At 35.8% G+C, this 20,922-nt stretch overlaps 1 protein-coding gene across 1 annotated transcript in view; it reads left to right on the top strand.

The window, feature by feature from the left end:
* Positions 1–20,922, top strand: part of DMD (dystrophin) — an 851,798-nt gene that overhangs the window by 99,362 nt on the left and 731,514 nt on the right. The window contains exons 9-12 of the mRNA XM_054391265.1: positions 2,384–2,485; positions 2,583–2,690; positions 4,327–4,506; positions 10,281–10,456. Of these exons, the coding sequence (XP_054247240.1) occupies positions 2,384–2,485; positions 2,583–2,690; positions 4,327–4,506; positions 10,281–10,456 (566 nt within the window). The remainder of the gene's footprint in view (positions 1–2,383; positions 2,486–2,582; positions 2,691–4,326; positions 4,507–10,280; positions 10,457–20,922) is intronic.

The following is a 20,922-nucleotide window of genomic DNA, read 5'->3' on the forward strand; positions in this document are numbered from 1 at the left end:
GCAGGGTGTAGCTTGTTAGTACTTAGCCACAACAAGAACTCAGCCAAGGTCAGCAACAGCCTAGCAAAGGCTACCAGCTAGTATCAGCTAGAGTGAAGAAGCCAAAAAGAGAAAGAGTTTATGCAACTAACTTTATGTTAGTTATCAGACCAATGGGGTTATTTAAATCTTATCGTGATTTTTCTTTTGCATCTAATGATAATTCATTTACATTCTACCACTTTCTACTCAATCTGTGGAAAATTTTCTAGGCATCAGCCTAAAACTGCCACAAATCTGTAGCCCTCCATCACAGCAGTCCAACTGTAGGACTCACTCCACCAAGTTTCACCTGTTTGTTTCTTGTGTTGGTGTGGAAGCATATCGGAACTACATGCTCTGCTTATTGCTAAATGGGAGAAATTCTATGAATGTGCTAAATAATTTAAAAAAAAAATATTTTGTATGTAGACAAAAGGATATTTCCATTATTCCTCATCACTTTAGAGAATTGACAGCCTTAACTTGTTAGAAAAGCATCTTTCAGAAAAACCTCTTCTTTTACTAGTAGTACTTTGACCTTTTCACAGAATAGAAATATTTTTATCTTCAGCTTTTTGCTGAAATATTATTTCATAGTCTTATGAATAAGTAAATAAATATTTCTTTTCCATTCAAATTTCTTTGAAATTTCCAGAGGCATTTCAAGAGAGCTAGAAGGCATTTTACTTTCAAATCCGAATTCAGTCAGCTTCTCTGGAGGGCTGTTTTACCAGGCGTTGGGAATACAGCTCTTGGTGCAATCTTATTTTCTGGGCATCACAGAGGATACTTACAGCATCAACTACTATTTCATGTGACTAAGACAGCATAGGTAAAGTGAAGCATATGGTTTAGTGGTCAATACCTATTTTCTAAGTACTCCTGACATGACATTTCTGACTTGAAACTTTATGTCTTAAACCTATTCAACCAAAGAGTGTATCTCGGTACCATGGTAACTGAGAGATTTAGGGCAGATCAGTTGCAAACCTTTTATTACCTGGCTTTTTATTATTATTTTAATAAAATAAACTGTCTCATCAAATTCTTGAGACAAAAAAAAAAAAAGAAAAGAAAAAAGGTATAAGGTATATGTGGTGGCTCTTTGAAATAATATGCTTAAAATAGTATTTGTACTGATGCAGCAAAACTTCTGTGATACGCTAATCAAATCATTTCATAGAATAAATGCAGAGCCAGATATTTATTGTTGTACTCTTGAGTATTTGGTGTTTTCTATCCAAGCAATCAAAAATTAATTTTCAAGGTATATCACAGGCATAAGGTGATGAAGACATTACTGAAAATGTTGAGAGTAAACTTTATGATTATTAAGAAAAGTCAGCCTCTTGGAAGTGAGATGATTAAAAATTTGTATGAGGATGTCATGTAAATATATAAAAAAAAGAAAAATATAGACTCAAAGAATATCTCAAGTTTTAAAACCTGTAAAAATCATTAAGTGGTTAAACACAAAAAGGAAAAAAACTACTTCTACTGTTTGTTTTTTGTTTTTTTTTAAGATGTGCTTTAGAAGTAGGTGGAAAAAAAAGAAAAAGAAAAGAGTAGTACATCTTACAGATCTTAAACAGTAGTATATCTTACAGATTATAAAGGCTTTTTATTGGGAAGCAGCTGAATAATACACATATGAGCTCAGGGGTATTTAAATAAATTTTTGCAACAATAAAAGTTTTATAGCATGTTGTACCATTACAGCACTATCAAGTCGTACCCTCTGCCTTAGGCATTTTTCAGTAAAGGCTACTAAAAAAATAAAACAATTTCAACTAAAATAAGGGAGAGAGAACAAGGTAGTATTTTGTATAATTTTAAAATTTGTATAGTAGCATATGCCACAGCTATCTGGAAAACCTCAGTAGGATTTGTGCTCATGTATTTGGGGGGGGCTTTGTCACTGCAATAGCTTGAAAGATGCAAGAGGTTAGATCAAGTTCACTGATGGTGCAAGTTAAGAACCAGATTTCTTTTTTCTTTAATCACATTTTTGAACCACCATAATTGTGTTCAAGTAGTTATGCTTTGGGCATTGTAAAGTTTTGAAACTGAGGGGCTTTTGAGGTCTTTCTACCAGAGACTTAAGAGAGAACTATGTCTGTAGATTATTAAAATCCTCTGGGTTTAGCTCTACCACTTATTCTATTCTATTTTGGTTTTATATCGAAGAGTGGCAAGATCCATTTCAGTGTGAACATGCCAAATATTTTTGGGGCTTATGACTGTGATAAGTGAATTAAGAAAGTGTTTTCACAAAGAATTTGTGATGCTATAGGAAAATCAGAATGAAAAAAAAAAAGAGGGAAAAAACCCCAACAAACCTCTGTTGTGTCTTTCTTTCTAGCACTTTGGAAAACGGTGGGCAGCCATCTGCAGGTGGACAGAAGACCGATGGTTCCTTCTGCAAGATATTCTTCGTAAATGGCAGCACTTTGCAGAAGAACAGGTGGCTAGTTTTAGCAGTTATAAACTGGTAATTTCTTTTTTAAATGGTGTTAGAGAAGGTCTCACTGAAGACTTTTCATTCTCCAATTTCCTTTCAGTGCCTTTTTGATACGTGGCTTACTGAGAAAGAAGACGCTGTGAATAAAATTCATACAAGTGGCTTTAAAGACCAAAATGAAATGCTGGACAATCTACGTAAATTAGCTGTATGTATTTTTCATTCTCCTAGTTCTAGGTGCTTATTCAGAAGCCTAAAAGCATGTGGCTTCATCCCACTCTCACACAATGTGGTTTAACAGAGTAACTCTTTTGTAATTTGGGAATGAATGTTGTTTCAGATGGATAGAATAGATTGGTCCATGTCCTTGCAATAGGTACAGCTGTTTTTCTTCATTGTCTCTTCGGTCAGGAGTTTATGAACTAAAATAACATTAGGATGTCTTAAAAAATATGGATATTTTATGTATAAAGGTCATTTGTTGGTACTATTCATGTACATGTATCATATGTGAAACTGAAGATATCTATATGCAAAGACATATGTATGAGTAAGAACTTATCATACAACAAAACCTGTTATACAAAACCTGCTGGAGAGAATCCAACAGAGAGCCACAAGGATGATTAGAGGACTTCAGCATCTCCCCTGTGAAGAGAGACTGAGAGCCCTGGGGCTGTTTAGTCTGGAGAAGAGAAGACTGAGAGGGGATCTGATCAATGTCTATAAAAATCTGAGGGGTGGGTGTCAGGAGCAGGGGGCCAGGCTCTTTTTGGTGGTTCACAGTGATAAGACAAGGAACAATGGGTTCAAACTAGAACATAGAAGATTTCACCTCAACCTGAGGAGAAACTTCTTTATAGTGAGGCTGACAGAGCACTGGAACAGGCTCCTCAGGGGGGTTGTGGAATCTCCTTCTCTGGAGAGTTTTAAAATCCATCTGGATGCATTCCTGTGCAGACTACCCTAAGTGATCCTGCTCTGGCAGTGGGTATGAACCTGATGATCTCTTGAGGTCCCTTCCAACCTCTGATACACTGTGATACTGTGATACAGGGACACATTCCTTGAACTAGAAAAAGCTAAAGCCTCAAAAGTTGTGAAATGCTGATGTTAGTATTCATTTACAACTATACCTCAACTGTATTTCAGGAATCTAGTTATATACATAAAATGTACCCTTTTCAACATGTGCTCTACCTTAATCTTCAGAAAATACTCTACTATACATCATCTTCATGGAGAGAATGTAGGTCTGACTGGCCTAGAATGATGCTCTGCCTGTAAAGGTGGAAAAATTGTCACAGCCTAGATGTGCAAGTGGCTTTATAGCACTAGGACCTTTGTGAAGAAAATAGTACAGTATGTGCTATTTTTATATATAATAGTGACTGATTATGGATTTAGAGGAAAGCAAGCATTGATTTCCATGCTTTTGTTATAACAGGCAAAGTATTATTGCTGTAAATAGGAATTTCACAGGCAATCTTCTGTTCAAACAGAACTGTTATTATTTGTTTTGTTGAATGAGTGTGTGGGGGCATAAGGCACCCTAGGCATTCTTTCAAGAATTGGTTTTAATAGTTTATGTTCTAGAATTTTCAGGCATGAGTGGTTCTCAGGTTATTATTAACTATTTTGTTATACAGTAGGCTTAGTCTTAGATTTATAACAATTATTTTCAAATTGATGAAACACCCCTACCCATTGTCAGCTCTTTATGATGCTCTTTTTGTAGGATGTTTCTTCTATGGTTATTAAGTTTTTGGGGTTGGTTTTTGGCTTTGGTTTGGGGGTTTGTGTGTGAAGATTAATTACTGTTCTTTCTGCTGTTACCTTAACAGATTCTAAAAGGAGATCTGGAAATAAAAAGGCAAACGATGGGTAGGCTGAACTTGCTTGCCCAAGAACTCCTTATAGCTTTGAAAAATAAAGGGGTGGCTCAAAAGCTGGAAAGTCGTCTTGAAAATTTTGCCCAGCGCTGGGATAGTCTCATGCAGAAGGTGGAGAGAAATTCTCAACAGGTTTGTAAAACTCATAATTTTGTCAGTGGGTGAGGGTCAAATGTTTGAAGTAGTTCTGGTGCTGTTTGTCGTATTGTTTTGGGTTTTGTTTGTTTTATTTTGTTTTGTTTTTTCCTTTAAGACATTTTGTTTTTAGGGTAGCACAATACAAATGTATTACGACTTGACAGAATTTTATTTCTCTCTTTAGTTTTTGATTGCTCTTTAGAAAACTTATTACTTTCCTGGGATGCTAACTATGTTCTCAGGAATGATGTAGTCCACAGTGAAATACTCTTTCCACTTAATTTATTTTTAACCTGTAGCAGTTGGTCACTTCAAATGCACTGGTTTTATGTCTGTCTTTGTAGAATAACTCTTAGTTTGAAATTAGTATAAGAACTGTTTGATAGTTAAAGATAAATTATTTTTATTTATTTGCAAATGTGAAATTTTGTAATAGATATTACTTTTTTACTTCTGCTTATGTTATGCTGATTTACAGATTAAAAAGAGAGTCCATAGAAAGAGTTCCTTGGGAAAATAAATAAATCAATCCTTACCTGTAGCCAAAACGCTGATGAAAAAGGAACATTTTACCCAGTTCTTTTATGTTAACCTTAATACATTGAAAAAGAATTTGAGTTTTTAGATTTTTCATGTTTTTAAAACCAGATAACAAAAAATCACATCTCTGGTGTAGCATCCGAAAACACATCCATTTATTTTTCTTAGCCATCTGTCAACATCTCTTTCTTGTTGGAGTTAAACCCAAACTGGCTCACTTTCCCCCTTTCCCCCTTGCCCATTTCATTATCTCATTAGTCCTGAGCTATTTTGGGGCTGTCATTGTATGACTGGTGAAATGGAAATGGACGTGAAGACTTTTCAATGATAAAACAGATTGTTACTGCATGCACCTTGGTCCTGTCCCTAGAGGGCCTCTCATAGTTCTGGTCAATTTGATTAAATTCCTTCAACCATGTGGCACCATTTTGTTGCTATATACCAATTCTTTTACCACCTTATGTTTGGGTACTTAAATGGAAGCTGCTATAAATCCTGTAGTGATCTGAATAGCTCTCAATAACCTTGCTTCCAACTTATCCCTTAATATTTCACTTTGCACTGTGATGCAGTTACTTGTATAGCTGAAGTGGGAAAAATCAATTTGGGAGAAGAGAAGAGAGCAAAATGGGGGAAGGGTACAATTTCACTTAATAACAGGAGGCAAACCCTGTTTGTGCTACATAGCATTTATAACAAATACTTATATTTGCTGTAGAAAATCTTTTGTTTCGTTACCGAGGAAAATCCAGAGAAGCACTTTTGAATTTGGAATGGCTAGGGTGACATAATTTGAAGTTGTCAGTAACCCACTCCAAAGTGTTCAAGAGTTATTCAGATTGTTAATCGCTCCTAAAAGCAGATACTAGTTTTGAAAATGAAACAGATAAGATAGTCTCCTCATGAAAGGAGCAGTCTTGAAGCTGTACAAAGACACATCATAAAAGCAGCACAGGTGGAAGATGCTTTGGATTCCCAGAACAGTGTAACAGCCTTATCATAGCAGCACATTTCAGCTGATAAGTTTTTCCTCCAAGGAGAAGCCAGCAGAAAGTTGATATGTTGTCAGGGATACATTGCTTCATGTTCTGGAGATAGTGCAGATTCGGTGCTCACTAAAGGACCATTTCCTAGGGCACTGCTATACAGTTCAGATATGTCTTCTCTGGAATACTGATAGTACACTTTTTGTCATGTGTTTCTAATTAGGCAGGGCAAATAATGTTATTGGGTTTTATATATGTGTTCATTACAGAGCTCATTTATGGATTTAGAAGTCAATTAATAAATGCCTTTAAAAGATCTATCCTCTCTAATCATGAACTGAGGAAAAGGAGGAGAGTTGGAAGTGTGTGGCAAATACCACTAAAATCTACCAGAAAAAGCGTATTTTATTCATCAGACTTAGATTGACTTCAAAAGGAAGTTTGTTCCATTCATTAATAATTCTCATAGTACCTTCCTGACTACATTTTTGTAATTAGTTATTTCCCCTCCCTCTCTTCTAAAGTGTCACTAATTGATTAACTTATTAAGAAAATAAGATACTAAATGAAAGAGACAACCTCAGCCTCAATTCAAATTTGCTTCTCAAGCTAGACATAGGAAGCAGTTACACAGTCTAAGTAAAAGTTCAGAAAGTAGAATGAGAGTCCTCCTACAGTTAGCTGAATTAATGCTGATTAAGCATCTGCTGAAGCTTCTAATAATGAGTGGATAGCAAGGCTTGGAGAAAGACACCTCTAAAAAGCAGTTTGTCCTCATCATAAAAATGTCAGCTTTCCTTCATTGACCACACAGTGAAATCAAGGACAAGGACAACTTGCTTAGACTAGATGTGCAGCTTTTTGAATCTCTAAGACTACCTTTGATGAGTTCATTATGCTTCACTAAATTGTACTGAAAACCTTCCCAAACAAAGAAAACAACATTCCTCATCTCAACTTACCCACTCACACACATACAGTTCATCAAAAAACAGATGACAGCTCCAAAAGTGAGTGTTAAGGAAAATTATGAGTTTATCAGGATGGAGGGCACTTCTAAAGGCAGTAATAAATGATGGCATTAAAGGTAGTCTGCCGTATAAAAGAGAAATAAAATGACATAAAACTACTGAAGTGCTATATACACATTGTACATACATTTGCCTGTGGAGGATGAAAAGGAAGATTAAAATTTGTCCACTCTGAAAAGAGATGATTTTTAACATATTTCTGAGATGAGCTTGCTGATGGAAACTGCAGGCCAGCACCGTATTTTGAAAGCCTTTTAAAGTACAGGCTTGTGAGTCACCTTAACACTTTCCATATGATTTTCTAGTCAGTTGAAGTTCTAGTCTGTATTACCCCTTCTCAAATTCATATTTACTTGTCAGGAACTGAGAGGGATGGGGAATCTATACTGTCATTCAAAGGACCACCCTTGAATAATACATGAAACACACCACCTTCAGTGACTGTATTTAAGAGATGGGTTGGTGTTCTTTGCCAGGGAAGCTAGTAAAAGTTATTTGCTTTCTTTGTACTTCCTTAGATTTTTAAGGGTTGTCCTTTGTCACCAAAGTGTGTCCACTCTTTAAATGTGAACCTTCATCTTGCAGAGTGACATTGCAGTGTAATTTTCAGTACCTTTTAGCCTTACCTAGTCTCTAATTAGTATGATTATGAACTTAAAATCACATGTCAATTCTCCTCTTGAAGTATACAGTATTTAACCCCCACTCCTACTGATTAAGCACGAAAAATGTTTCTTCACTCTTTCAACATGTAAATCATCATGACTTGACTGGTCTGAGCATATGGTGTCTACTTTCGAAGCGTGGTACCCAATCACCATCTGAAACTGCTACTCCTGTGTAACAGGTAGTATGCTACAGATGATTTCTACAGTGCCCTAGCTGTGGTTTATTCTGTTTTACACCTTCTTCACTGTAACATGTAAACTAGTATTGATTAACAAATGGAAACATAACAGGATATGGCCTCAGGTGTGAGAAACATCATCCTATCATTGATTTTTGGATAAAACCAGGTGTAGCAAGAAAGGGGAGTCTGAACCTAAAGCTGCATATGAGGAGAAAGCAATTATTTGGAGTGTTCATAGCTAGAGAGCCAACTCAAAGATAATATTAGGTGTTATCCTCAAATTTCATAAAATTCTGTATTTCAGAGCCTTTAATATTTTCCTTTCTGCTCCCTTCTCCCCATAACCCTACCTCCCCCCCAATATTAATTAAAAATAAATTTAAAATAACGTATAAAGTTTTAATAAAGCTGTATGGAAATACTTCATACTGTCATAATTTCTGTAGATGAAAATATTCAGGTCCTTACATCTTGCTGAGGGGACCAAAGGGTATTATACATAGTATTGTAAGGATTAAGAAGCCTACTTTTTATTCTTTTCCACAGAATTTATGTAGTTCATGCATTGGCTAACTCCCTGCAGTTCACAAGCATCTTACTCCAACTGGCGTAGTTAAACCAGAAATTTAAAAAACAAAACAAAACAAAAGCCCCAAAACAAACAAGCAACAAAATCCAAGCCAAACCAACAAACCAAACAAAAAAACCTAAGCCAAACAAAACCCAACCAAACTTTGCTCTGAATCTTAAGTTTGCAGTTTTCTGATAGCCCAAGTTCTGTTCTAAAACCTAGGCTGCTCATCATTTCTAGGGGACAGAAGACAGCATTGAGCTGACTGTTCTAGGTAAGAAAGACTGCCAAAACTGCAGTGGTAATGTACTTCCCAACTCATCACTTCCACTGGCATACTGGACAAAGAACAGGAAGACTTTTTTGTTTGGAAAACTGGATGAAAGATGTGGCAACACCAACAGGAATTTGAGCTTTGCTCAACTTGTTTAGCTTTACTGATGTTGTCTGAGGCTTGTGTCCAGCATTATTCCCCTTTCCTTGTCACTCTTTTTTTTTTTTTTTTTTTTTTTTTTTTAAATATGATAGAGCATTTTGGGAAAGGTATTATAATTACCTAGTATGCCTCTTCTCCATTGTTTATATAAACAGTAATGTCTTAATATCTAAGGTACCCCAATTCTCTAACAGACTTCCTGATTCAAGAACTAATATATAATTTATGTATGCATATATAGTTTCATGGAATTTTAGATACTAACATTCCTGTCATTGAATTGGAAAGTCTCATTGGCAATAAACAAAGAAGCAGAGCTGTTGTGGTGCACAGCCTTTCCTGATCCCAGTATAGCTTCTTACTTTTATTTTCCATTTCACTGCCCCTAAACTGCGAGCTGGCCATTGAAGCTGTAATGAGAACATTTTGATAAATTGAGCCCTCTTGTGTCAGAACCAAAAAAAGAAGTGACCCATTTCTTGTGAGTTAAAAGATTTAAGAACAGCTGCCCACATTTAAGCGAAAAAAAAATGTGATTTGCTATTATACAGAAACAGATATAAATGGGCAGTACATGTACAACCATAATCTTTCAAACAAAGGAGTAGAAAATATTTCTTTTTTTTTTTCCTGTTGCTTTTTATGCAGCTAAACTATATGAAGTATTTATGTTCATACTACTGGACAAAGCTAAATGCGTTAGATTGATAGTGTTTGCAATGTTGCATATTATGTGTATTAGTATCTCCTGTCACCCCTTAACATTAGCTTTTAAGTATGGAATAAAATTGATTCAAATCAATTTGCCTTCTAGTGCGTGTTTTCTAATTTGAGATTTCCTGAGAGAAAGCTATCTGCCCTTCAGTGCAAGTAGATTGTGATGAATTATATTCTAGTTTGAAAATTATTATGAATGGTAAAAATAAGAATCAGTAATTTAATGTCATTGCAGTGCTTTTATCACTTCTCCAGGAATGCATTTTCAGAATGAAGGCAGAGTAACATATAGCAATAGTAATAGTAGTATTTTATATACTTGCTATCATTCAATTTCCTCATAAAATTGACTGCTCATTTCTTTTCTTCCTTCAGCATGACTTACAAGGAGACATAAATTCATTCTCTTTAGGATCCTTTCTGATTTTGATATTGACTTCTTCAGATATCTTATTCACATAGCATGAGCCTGATAAAACAATTTGCTTTGAGTTGCAGAGTGCCTTTTTTTTATTCCTGAAGGTCAGCCTATAATCAGATGGGAGCAATTTCTCGTTATTTTCTATTGCTAGTCCAAACAGTCTTTACTGAAGTCTTTCAAACAATGTGTGACCTCTGTTTTTTATATTTCTCACAGATTTCACAGCCTGTCACTACCACTCAGACATCACTAACACAGACAACTGTAATGGAAACTGTAACTATGGTAACCACAAGAGAACAAATCCTGGTTAAGCATGCTAAAGAGGAACTCCCACCACCTCCACCTCACAAAAAAAGACAACTCCTTGTGGATTCAGAAATTAGGAAGAGGTGAGAGTTACTAGGAGACAGAGGGAGAATACTGACAGAGTTTGGATGAGAGTGCAAAAATGGTAATTTGACAGGAATAGTTTGCTGTATACATTTTGAGGTTAAAATTCTATTTCCATTCTCTATTAAAGTACCAATTGATTATTATCTTTCTTTACTCAGGATGAGTTATGGGGCGGGGGGGAGGGGTTGTGCTTCTAGTCCAGTGATTTTGCAGTATATGAATCATTACATCAATGGCATTGTAATAATAACTATAGTCAGTAAAAGGCCTTATTTATGGCATTGTGGGAGTCTCGCTTGGCTATAGTCTTGAAACTTGAAAGACTCTGTTACTCAGAAGTATTCTGTTAGTTATCCCTGGGACAGCAACGTGCCCTTGTGGCTGAAAAGGCCAAAAGTACCCCCGGGTGCGTTAAGAAGTGTGGCCAGCATGTCAAGGGAGGTCGTCCTCCTCTTCTAGTCTGGAAAAGAGAAGATTGATGTGAGATCTTGTTAATGTTTTTAAATATCTGAAGGGTGGTTGTCAGTCTCTTTTCACTGGTGTCCTGTGATAGGACAAGGGGCAAGGGACACAAACTTGAACACAAAAAATTCTACCTCAACATGAGGAGAAATTTCTTTAAGCCTGATAGAGCACTGGAACAGGCCTTCCAGAGAGGTTGTGGAGTCTCCTTCTCTACTCAAACTTCAAGACCATCTGGATGTGTTCCTGCATTCCTTAGGTGATCTTGCTTTGGTAAGGGTATTGGACTCAATGACCTCTAGAGTTCTCTTCCAGCCTCTATCTTTCAAGCTTGTGGGTCAACAGTAGAAAGCAACAGTTCTGCAGATGAAAGTTAAACTGCTGAAACATCCAGTATAATTATGTTCAGATTTTTTCCTGTGTAACTCAAGTACAAGTGACAAGGGATTTTAGACTAATACTGAACACTTGTTTAAGTTCCAAGAAAAAATTTGTGAGTTCAAATAGAATTAGGTCAAGCACTAAATTTCTGAGAGATGCTAAGAAGCTACACTTCAAATACTCATTGTTATGTTTGTTTTGGGAATATTTTCTGATCTTCAGATAAGGATATGAATTCTAAGATAACAGATTTAAAGACTGAATTTGGTATCTAATCTCTGTTTAAAATATCTTTTGTTACATAATTGTATTTTTGATGTTATTTTCTTGTAAAACAATATTTAACTGATTAAGAAGAAAAAATATACCAAGAGCAAGAGAAATATTTTTTATATATATATAAAAGGTGTATGTAATTGGGGGAAAAAAAGTTACTTGGAGACACTTTTTTCTTTACATAGGTATCTGAAGAGGGAATTATCTCACCTTTCTTTGAGCATTCTACAAGTGAGGTTTCTAGTTTAGCATCATTATTTAAGAATGATGTATTTGTGATGTAAGAAGACTGATTCACTTCTTTTTGTTAAATTGGATAACCACTCTTCCTACAGAAAGTGCTTAGACTAAAGAAGTAACTTTGTTGTCTAAATTTAAATGAATTGAATCTAATCTCCAAAGTCTTGATTTGGAATCTGTTGTTTTATTTTTTTTTTTACCTGTCCTAGGTTATCATTAAATAATAATGAGAGTTATGTTTTGCTAATATATTCCCATGCACACAAGATAATGCACAGTGATGGCTAGCAGCAGACTCTCAGTTCTTGAGTTTAAGCAATTCTTAGATGGCAGTGTTTTTGCTTCACAGACCTTATAAGCTTTAGTGGTCTTGTTAATGCATCAGTAGAAATGTGCAAAGATATCAAACTGGATCAAGGCCCTGCTGTCTTAAATGCAAGACTAAATCTATGCTTAGGCATGATCCTTGCCTTGAAACTATTTGCATTCTTAATTTGAAAACTGAAAAAATTAAGAAAGAAAATACCCTGAAATTTTAAACTATTTTGGTAGATGGTATTTTAAAACTTGGTATAAATATAAGGAAGTAAAACATGAGTCTACTATTGTAAAGGAAAGCACTGTATTGGTTAAAACTAAATGAAGTAGTTGGATTTTATTAGTTTTTTTAATCTAGATTTTATGGTTGTTTAATAAAGTGGTTACTATAAATAGCTATGCATTTTACTATAAAACTGGAGACTAATTTGCAGCAGAAGTTCCTTTCTCAGCTATTAAGTGTGTGATATTGGGTTATATTTCATTTCTTGCCTGCATTCTTTTGATTTCTCTTAATACTGAAAGTAAAATTGACAGAGTGCAGGTTACTAAATTATATGAGGGAACTTCTGGAGGGAATGAATTAGCTGGATTATAGAGATTGTTTATGTTCAGAAATACCTCTTTTTATACAAACTAAGAATTATAAATTCTTTTGGTGTTTCAGTTGTCAGTCTGAAGTACTGCAAGTAGCAAGGTTATGTATAAATTTGAGAGATCCTTCTACAGAAAATAGGATATGTTATCAAATTTGAGACTACTACTACTTGCAGCTATATTATTGGCAGATCTGCTACTAAATTTACAGTGTGTTCATGTTTTTACCATTGCATACTAAGTTTGGGGTTATGTTTTATGCTATCTTAAAGATATTCATTCACTGTGTAAGTTTTGCTTAACTTTTAGGTAAAAGTCAAGACATGAACCCTGGGGCAATCTGTAGTTCTCAGTCTTTGTCTAGGATGACTTCAGATAATTGAATAAGTTCTACTTTCTTATGTAGACCTAAAATCAGAGTCCTTTTCATTGCTGTACAGGTTAGATTTTTATTTTCATCTGGTAGGAAAGAAAGATGAATTCTAACAAGAAGAAGGGAGTTAATTGTTTAATAGACTTTAATATGTTCTATCTGGAATATTGTTTTGTGTGCAGGAGTTACTAAATTTGCATTAATGCAATCATACCATCATAGAAGAACAGGTTCAGCATGACTATTCACTGAATACAAAATAAACAATGTTAGACATGTCCACAGCTGTGCAACAGGATGAGTGATGGTTGCATTACCTGAAGGCAATGTTTTCCATCTAGTTTTTTGTTTTTTTTTTTTTTCATTTTTAGCTGAACATCTGAAAAAAGACATTTCATCTCTAGAAAGTCCAAGTAGGGTTCCAGAGTGGGAGGACAAATCAATGAATAGCTTCAGAAGAACACTTCGATAGGGAACTGCAGGGATGGAGTTTCAGCTTAAAATAATGATTATTGTGCCTGCTTTTATTACAACATAAAAACACAGTCTTAGAAATTAATATATTTGACAGTATGTTGTTGTCTTTCTCCAGCATAATAAGTTTGTACTGAATATAAGGACAACTCTGGGAGAAGAAAAGCCATCTTCAAGTTTGGGTGCTCAGCTAAAATGTCTGTCTATGTTGATGTCTAGACATCAATGTTTTTTTTATTTATTGGGAGAACCTCATAGTTGTATTCCCATACAATCAGTCCTTTGTTCCTTGCAAGATCTTTCAGGGTTTTGATTCTTCAAATAAACTAAGAGTGTGGGGATTCTCCACCTACCTCTCCTACATCATCCTATATTGTATATGTTTATGTTCAAAAATTTCCCTGCACACTTAAATGACTGAGAGTTGGTGATTCTGCACTGCATGGGGAGGGGTGGGGAGTTGATTTTAAAACCCCAGGAATTATTAAATGCTTCTCAAAAGCATCTGAAGATGCATAACCAGATTGTGCTGGGCACTTCCTGTCGTCATGCACAACACAGTGCATCGTACTCTTGCCTGGTATTTATGGGGCTGGAGTGAAAGGAAACATTGGAGGTTTGAGCTTTTTTGAGGTGGTGAGCTTCTTTCCTCTCATCTGGATCTGCCTGGAGTAAATCTGGAATACCTGGAGTAGTGCATCCCAGCATAAGAGCACAGAAATGCTGGAGCAGGTCCAAAGGAGGGCCTTGAAGATGATCAGAGAGCTGGAGCACTTCACCTAAGGGACAGGCTGTGACAGTTGGGGCTGTTCAGCCTGGAGAAAAGGCGGCTCTGGGGAGACCTCATAGCAACCTTTCCGCTTAAAGGGGCCTACAAGAAAGCCGAGAAGGGACCTTTTCAAGGGGTTTGTCATGATAGGATGAGAGGAATGCAGATTTAGACTAGATACTTTAGAAGGAAAGTCTTGACAGTGATGGTGATGACACACTGGAACAGGTTGGCCAGGGAGGTCATGGATGCCCTCTCCCTGGAGGTGTTCAAGGCCAGGCTGAATAAAGCCTTGAGCAATCTTGTCTAGTGGAAGGTGTCCTTGTCCATAGCAAGGGGGGTTGGACTAGATGATCTTTAAGGTCCCTTCTAACCCAAACTATTCCATGAATCTGTGAATCTCGAGCTCTAGTCAGCATTGTTGCCATAAAAGAGTATGCTTGAAGGAAACTTTCACATTCCACTGCTATGAGTTTTTGAGAGATTTATGATCCAGGTTTGCTTTCCTGGGATCTAAATGTCTTAGAAAGACTAGAGGATGTCTTAAAGATGCACTGCACCTGCAATGTGAATTTCTAGGTACTTAGTTTCAAGGAGGAAGAAAGAGAAGTTTGGCTACTCTGTGAATATTGCATTAGTGGACTATGTAAGAGTATGGTCTCCAGATATTTCGCTGAGGAGAATCAGTGGATGGCTAAGACTGAAGCATCAAGCTTTCTGGAATGTTTTTTGGTTTTACATTTCCAAGTGGTTTGGAAGGATTAGAAGTATGAATGTCTTTATTTATGCTAAAGAAATTGAGGAAAAGCAATTTGACTTGTAGACCAGTAATATACACACTGAATGTCACATTTTCATTGCCTTAAATCACTGAGGTATAAATGCATGGGAAAGAAGATGTTGATTTTTCTTTCCTCCTAAAGCAAATTTTACCATAGCTGTGGAAAGAAGAATTAAGTAGCAGAATTAAGAAGCAGATTAAGAAGCAGATGAATTATTTTTTTTTCTCCCTCCACCCCAACCCTTCCCCTTAGTTAGAAAACTAACTCAAAATTACCACTTAAAAATGTCAGAATAATTCAGACATGTGCCAAGTTCTGTTGCTGGTCATAAAAAAGATCCTTTTCCCAAAGGAATTAATTTGGAACCTGAGACAGGAAAAAATTGTTGGAGCTGTATAATAAATGTCTGGAAAGTATGTATTAGGACTAGAGATAAATGCAACATAGCTGAAGTTCTAGGATTAAAAAAAAAAAAAGACCTGTCAATTTGAGAAAGAATTGCAAGGTAACATCTTCAGTTTCATGGTATGTACATAATCTGGGGAAAAACAGGTCAGTTGTGTAGCCCAGGAAAATCTGAAAACAGAAAATTACTCTCTTCACAATTTCTAAACAGGTTAGAAATGCATAACATGTAATGTAAACATAATTTTAATCTCAATGTTCTTAAAAAATATCTCTTGTGTTAGAAAGAGCACTTTCTTTGTTACTTAGTAAATTTGTATGTGCTTCCTAATGTTTCCAAGGAGCATAACGTTACTGTAGTAAACTTACATAACATTACTATAGATATCATGTTACATCTTCAGATTTGAAGGAGACTTTATGCCCTTTGAAGAGAAAGGCATGTTAAAATAGGATAGTTGCTCCATCTAGTGTTTTTTTTTCTTCATTTAACAAATGTTAACAATTTTTTTGAGGAGGCACTACTCTTCATTCCTTTGAACGTTATTATATTACGTGTTCTACTTCTTCATTACTCAGAAAAGTTTGATTTTCCTAGGAAAAAAAAAGTATCAAAGGAAAATAATTTACTTATTCAAAGTGATTTTTTGATAGTGATTGTTTCAAATATCTCATTTCTGTCCAATTAATGATATTAGGCAGAAATAAATGCTGATTATTTATCACTCTTACAGCAACTTTGTTGAACTTTATCCCCTTCTTGAAATGCAGCTTTTGCCCTTGTATTGTTATCTAGATTACATAGCAAATCCAAAAAGAGGAAAGTCACGTCTTCCATTCTCCTGGTGTTATTTGGGTTTAGTGTTTTATCTGTGTAGCCACTGCTAGAGGAAAGGAAAAGGTGACTGAACTACAACAGGGTAGTTTTCTATTGTTTAAAGGAGGAATAATTTATAATCTTTTTCATTTGGTGTCTAAAAAGAAGTTATGGTATCCCAAGGTCAGTAAACATGGCCACTTTATAACTTACTCGAGCTCACTGGTTTTTAATCCTTTATCCTGTTTGTGAGGTGAGAGATGGCATAGTGATAACAAACACAAATCAGAATATATATCGTTCTTCACATTTGGTGTCTGAAATTACTTCCTATATCATAAGAATGGTTCCAGTTGACATTCTCACTTGAAGGCATGATAACTGGATTTAAAACTACTTTGCATCTCTAGCCACAGGATGTTTGCAGAAGGCAAATGATACTAATGAACACAATTTACAGCAACCACTGAACTTTCATTTGCCTTAGCCTTGAGTTGCTTACATGTGAAAAATACAGTGGATCCATCAGAATTTCTGCAGTGTTCCCTGATATAACTAAGGAATTACTGCTCAGGCTGAAAAAAATATGGTTTATAACCATATCTTACCAGTGGTAAGATGGATAGTTGGCTAAAGAAGGAGAACTGTGAGGCTAATAAGATGAAACTATTGAAGTTTCTGAAGCAAATTCACATTTGGGATCAATCTATTTGATCAATGGGATCAATCAATTTGATTCCTTGGTGCGCATTAAAGAAATGTGCTGGTCATAAAGTTGATAAGGCCAGTTGAATAGTATCACAAGTGTAGAGGAAGGTCCAGAATGTCATTCAAGAAGGAAACAAAATTTGAATCATAAGTAATAGAATACTTTAGACTGGAATGGATCTTTAAAGATCACCTTGTCCAACTACCGCTGCAGTGAGCAGGGACACCTTTGACTAGATCATATTATTCAGAGCCCCATCCAACCTGACCTTGAATTTTTCCAGGGATGAGGTTTCACTACCTCTGTGGGCAACCTGTTCAGGTATTTCACCACCTTCACTGTAAAAAAACCCAACAAGCAAACAAACAAAAAATCCAAACAAAAACCCAGAAACAACAACAAAAAGCAACCAACTAAACAAGCAAACCAAAAAACCTCCAAACCAACCAACCAAACAAGCCCCAAACAAACAAAAATGAATTCTTCCTTAAATCTAATCTAAACTAAGGATAGAACTAAAATAATTGGAAGGGAGAAAAAAATAAGTATTAAAACAAAAAAAATGTTGAATTAGGAGATAAGAGCAAGGCTATTTATCAACTAACAGCTTATCAGCTGCAAATATAGAGGAGGAAGTCAGCAGGAAATTAGTTCATCATAGAATAATTCTGCCAATGGGCATCATATACTGTAAAGTTGCTCTTTGACATGTTCTAGGCAACAAAGAGCAACAAGCTGAGGAAGACTGCTGGTAAGCTAGGCATTTCAGTCCTGCTATGGAAATAGAGTAATTAAAAAATATGATCCTTGGATCAGAGTTGTATCATTCTCTGCCAGCTCAGTATGTAGGCAAATGGCCTTATCTCTGCCCAAGATACCTGGTGTGGTATTCTTTGGGGAGGGAAGTTAAAAACAAGCAAAGGAAGCCATAAGGCAATTTCTGTCTGTTGAAAGACTGAAGTACTGAGGCCACTGTCAAGTTATGATAGCAGTAACAGGGAGAAAAGATTATACACTGTGATGTATGAATAACAGCAGAGGCTTTGTCCCAGTGTGAGCTTGTCCAACATTCAGGTTGTTCATATAAATGTGTAGAAGGTCAGTGCATGCACATAACTTTGCTGTCATCATCTTGCCATTGCAGTGTGTAACTATATCAGTGTGAGAGCTGAAATCCCCCCCACCAACAATAACCAGACTAGCTCAGTTTGGAAAGCAAATCAAAGCTGTATTTACAAGCAAATCTACAATCTATGATGAAATGCAACGAATACATACAAATATACAAAATTCACAACATTTACAAATACATAAAATCAACAGAAAAGCACAACCAAGCTCCCTTTGCTTTCCCTGAGGGGACCTCCCAAGGGGCCTCCCCCCCAGATCCCCCTGGCAGAAAGCAGAGAAGTTAGAAAGCAGAGAGGCTGTTAACTTAGCTCACCAAGGTCAGTGTGTTCAGCCAGAAGAGAAGAAGCAGCAGCAGCCAGACAGCCCAGCAAGACAGCCGAGAGCTCAGACTCTGACTGCCCCAGCTTTGTTTTGAGTAGTGGTTCTTAAACGTTTCTGTCTGTCCAATGGAAGTGTTTAGAACAATCATTATTTTGCTTTCTTACACCCAATAGTGACTTATTTACACTATTTCGCTTTCTCTGCTTGAACTTTGCAAAGAAAAATTAAAAAGACAGTTTTAAACCATCACAGTAACAAAAGGCAAAACTATGAGGTTAAATATGCAGTTGTCTTTCACTGGGTGATTTTGGCTGTAAGAACTACAATAGATTGTTATAAGATATGTTGCACAGATGGAAGGTTTATAGTCAGCCCTTTGGTTACTAATAAAAATGGCTTTTTGTTATTGCTTTTTTGTTTTGTTTTGTGAAATGTAAACAAAATAGCTCTTGCTTTTACATAGTGGTTTCTAGAAGACACTTGATTAGGTAGGGAGCTTATAGTAGGACTTGAGTATCAGCCTCTGCTAGGAAGTTCAGTTACAAATTCCATGCTCAGAAAGAGAAAACATCTCAGCAAGAGAGCTTTGAAAGGTAATATCGAATGGGCATATGGCTTAGTATGATCCAGAAAATCCGTTTGTGAGGGACTTCCATGAATTTTTGAATCATGTGGAATAAAAATGTGAAGATGGTTTTTCAAACAGGCTGTAGAGTAAAGACAGACTATATTTGAACTTAACTGATATGTGCTAGCCTGTAGAAAGAGGGCAGTGAGGGCACTAAAACAGTTTCTCTGATGGAATAGCAGAAGGAAAGACTAAATGACAAACTAAATCATGAGCACTTGCAGAAGTAACAAATCCTTTGCTGCAGATTGAACTTTTAGGTGGGGAGCAAGCTAATACTCATGTTAAAGTAATGTAATTATATAGATAAGTTGTATCAAGTTATTTGATTTTAGTGACTTCCGTGGATTTATCTTAACAAATTCTACATACACTCAACTTTATTGCCTCAGAGATGTAATATTATATTACTTTTTATGTCAGAAGTATTGTTGTACTTAGGAGGTTTAAAGACTGTATTGATCCTTTGAATAGCACTTTAGAGTTAATATAGTTTGTAACTGTGTCTGTGCTTAGAAAGGAAATCTTCACAGCAGAAAGTTTAAATGCCATACTCTACCTGTCTTTTCTGGTTTTATGTGAGCTGAACATAAAAGGAAGAATTTTCTGTTTCTAAGCTAATTGAAAAATGTTTTTATGTTTAAGGATATTAATGTGCTACAAAAAGCAATTTAGAATTAACTTCCATGTATTTTAATCATTTTCTTCCTTCTCTGTATAGCCCTTTTTGGGGAAGAATGCTCTTTTTGTGGTGTTATATTTATTTCCAGAAGAAACTGCGACAGAGCAATCTGTTATCTGAGATCAGCTCTGTCAAGACAATGTCTGCTGTGGCTAATGCTTAGCACCGTCTGATGAATCTCTGAGATATGAGTTCTATACTTGATTATTTTGTTGTAGTATCAAAACTGTCCCAAAATCTCCCATTCCTGTTCCAGGGAGGATTTTACAGAGACTTTTCATTAAATGAAGAAATGATGACTGGTAAACATTTTGCTTTGTCAATTTCCATCCTATACCCTGATAATGCCAGAGTATTTTCCAGGAAGTTGGTCTTCCTGGTCATACTTACTTTCAGCTTGAGAATGGAGCAAACACCACAAGTAGTGTCTGCAGCCAAGGGAGATTAGTACTGAGGGAGTGGTAAACTCATCTTTTTGTTATCAGATATCTGATGTTCTGTGATTATTATATGCATAACAGGGGACAACATATTTCAATATTTGTAATTGATTTATGTCGTATAGGATTGAAAATAATAAAGAGGATCTGAGATAGGAAGGTCTTAGTTGGTAGTGCAGTTCAATTTCAGGGATTAGAATCTGGTGCCAACACAGAGGTACTATGAACCACCTGGGATTTTTCTTTTGTCTTCCACCTCTGAACTTGTAATTCTTTAATACATGAAGATTTCTGCACCTTCCATTGCTTCACAGTATTTTCTTTTTTTATTATTGTTAGGAATTGCATTATCAAAATGATTCCTAGGAGTTTATAATTTGAATATAGGATATTGGAGCTGGATTGTCACTGTCTGACTATTCTTTCTTCTGCTTTCATTATTTGTTACTCAGCTTTTCACACTGTGTTGTTAAATGAAGTCACAAAGATCACAGTGGAGAAAAAAAAAAGGCATAAATATTAGATCAAATATGGAACATGGATTCAGTTTGCATTCCAGTATATGTAGATTTCTGTAGTATTGGATTTTTACCTTACATCCTTGTATTTTAGTTCTTGTGTGTATGGACTGCACTTTTATAAAAGAATTGATTTCTC

Source organism: Indicator indicator, chromosome 1 (genome assembly GCF_027791375.1).
Source record: "Indicator indicator isolate 239-I01 chromosome 1, UM_Iind_1.1, whole genome shotgun sequence".
NCBI classification, from domain to species: domain Eukaryota; kingdom Metazoa; phylum Chordata; class Aves; order Piciformes; family Indicatoridae; genus Indicator; species Indicator indicator.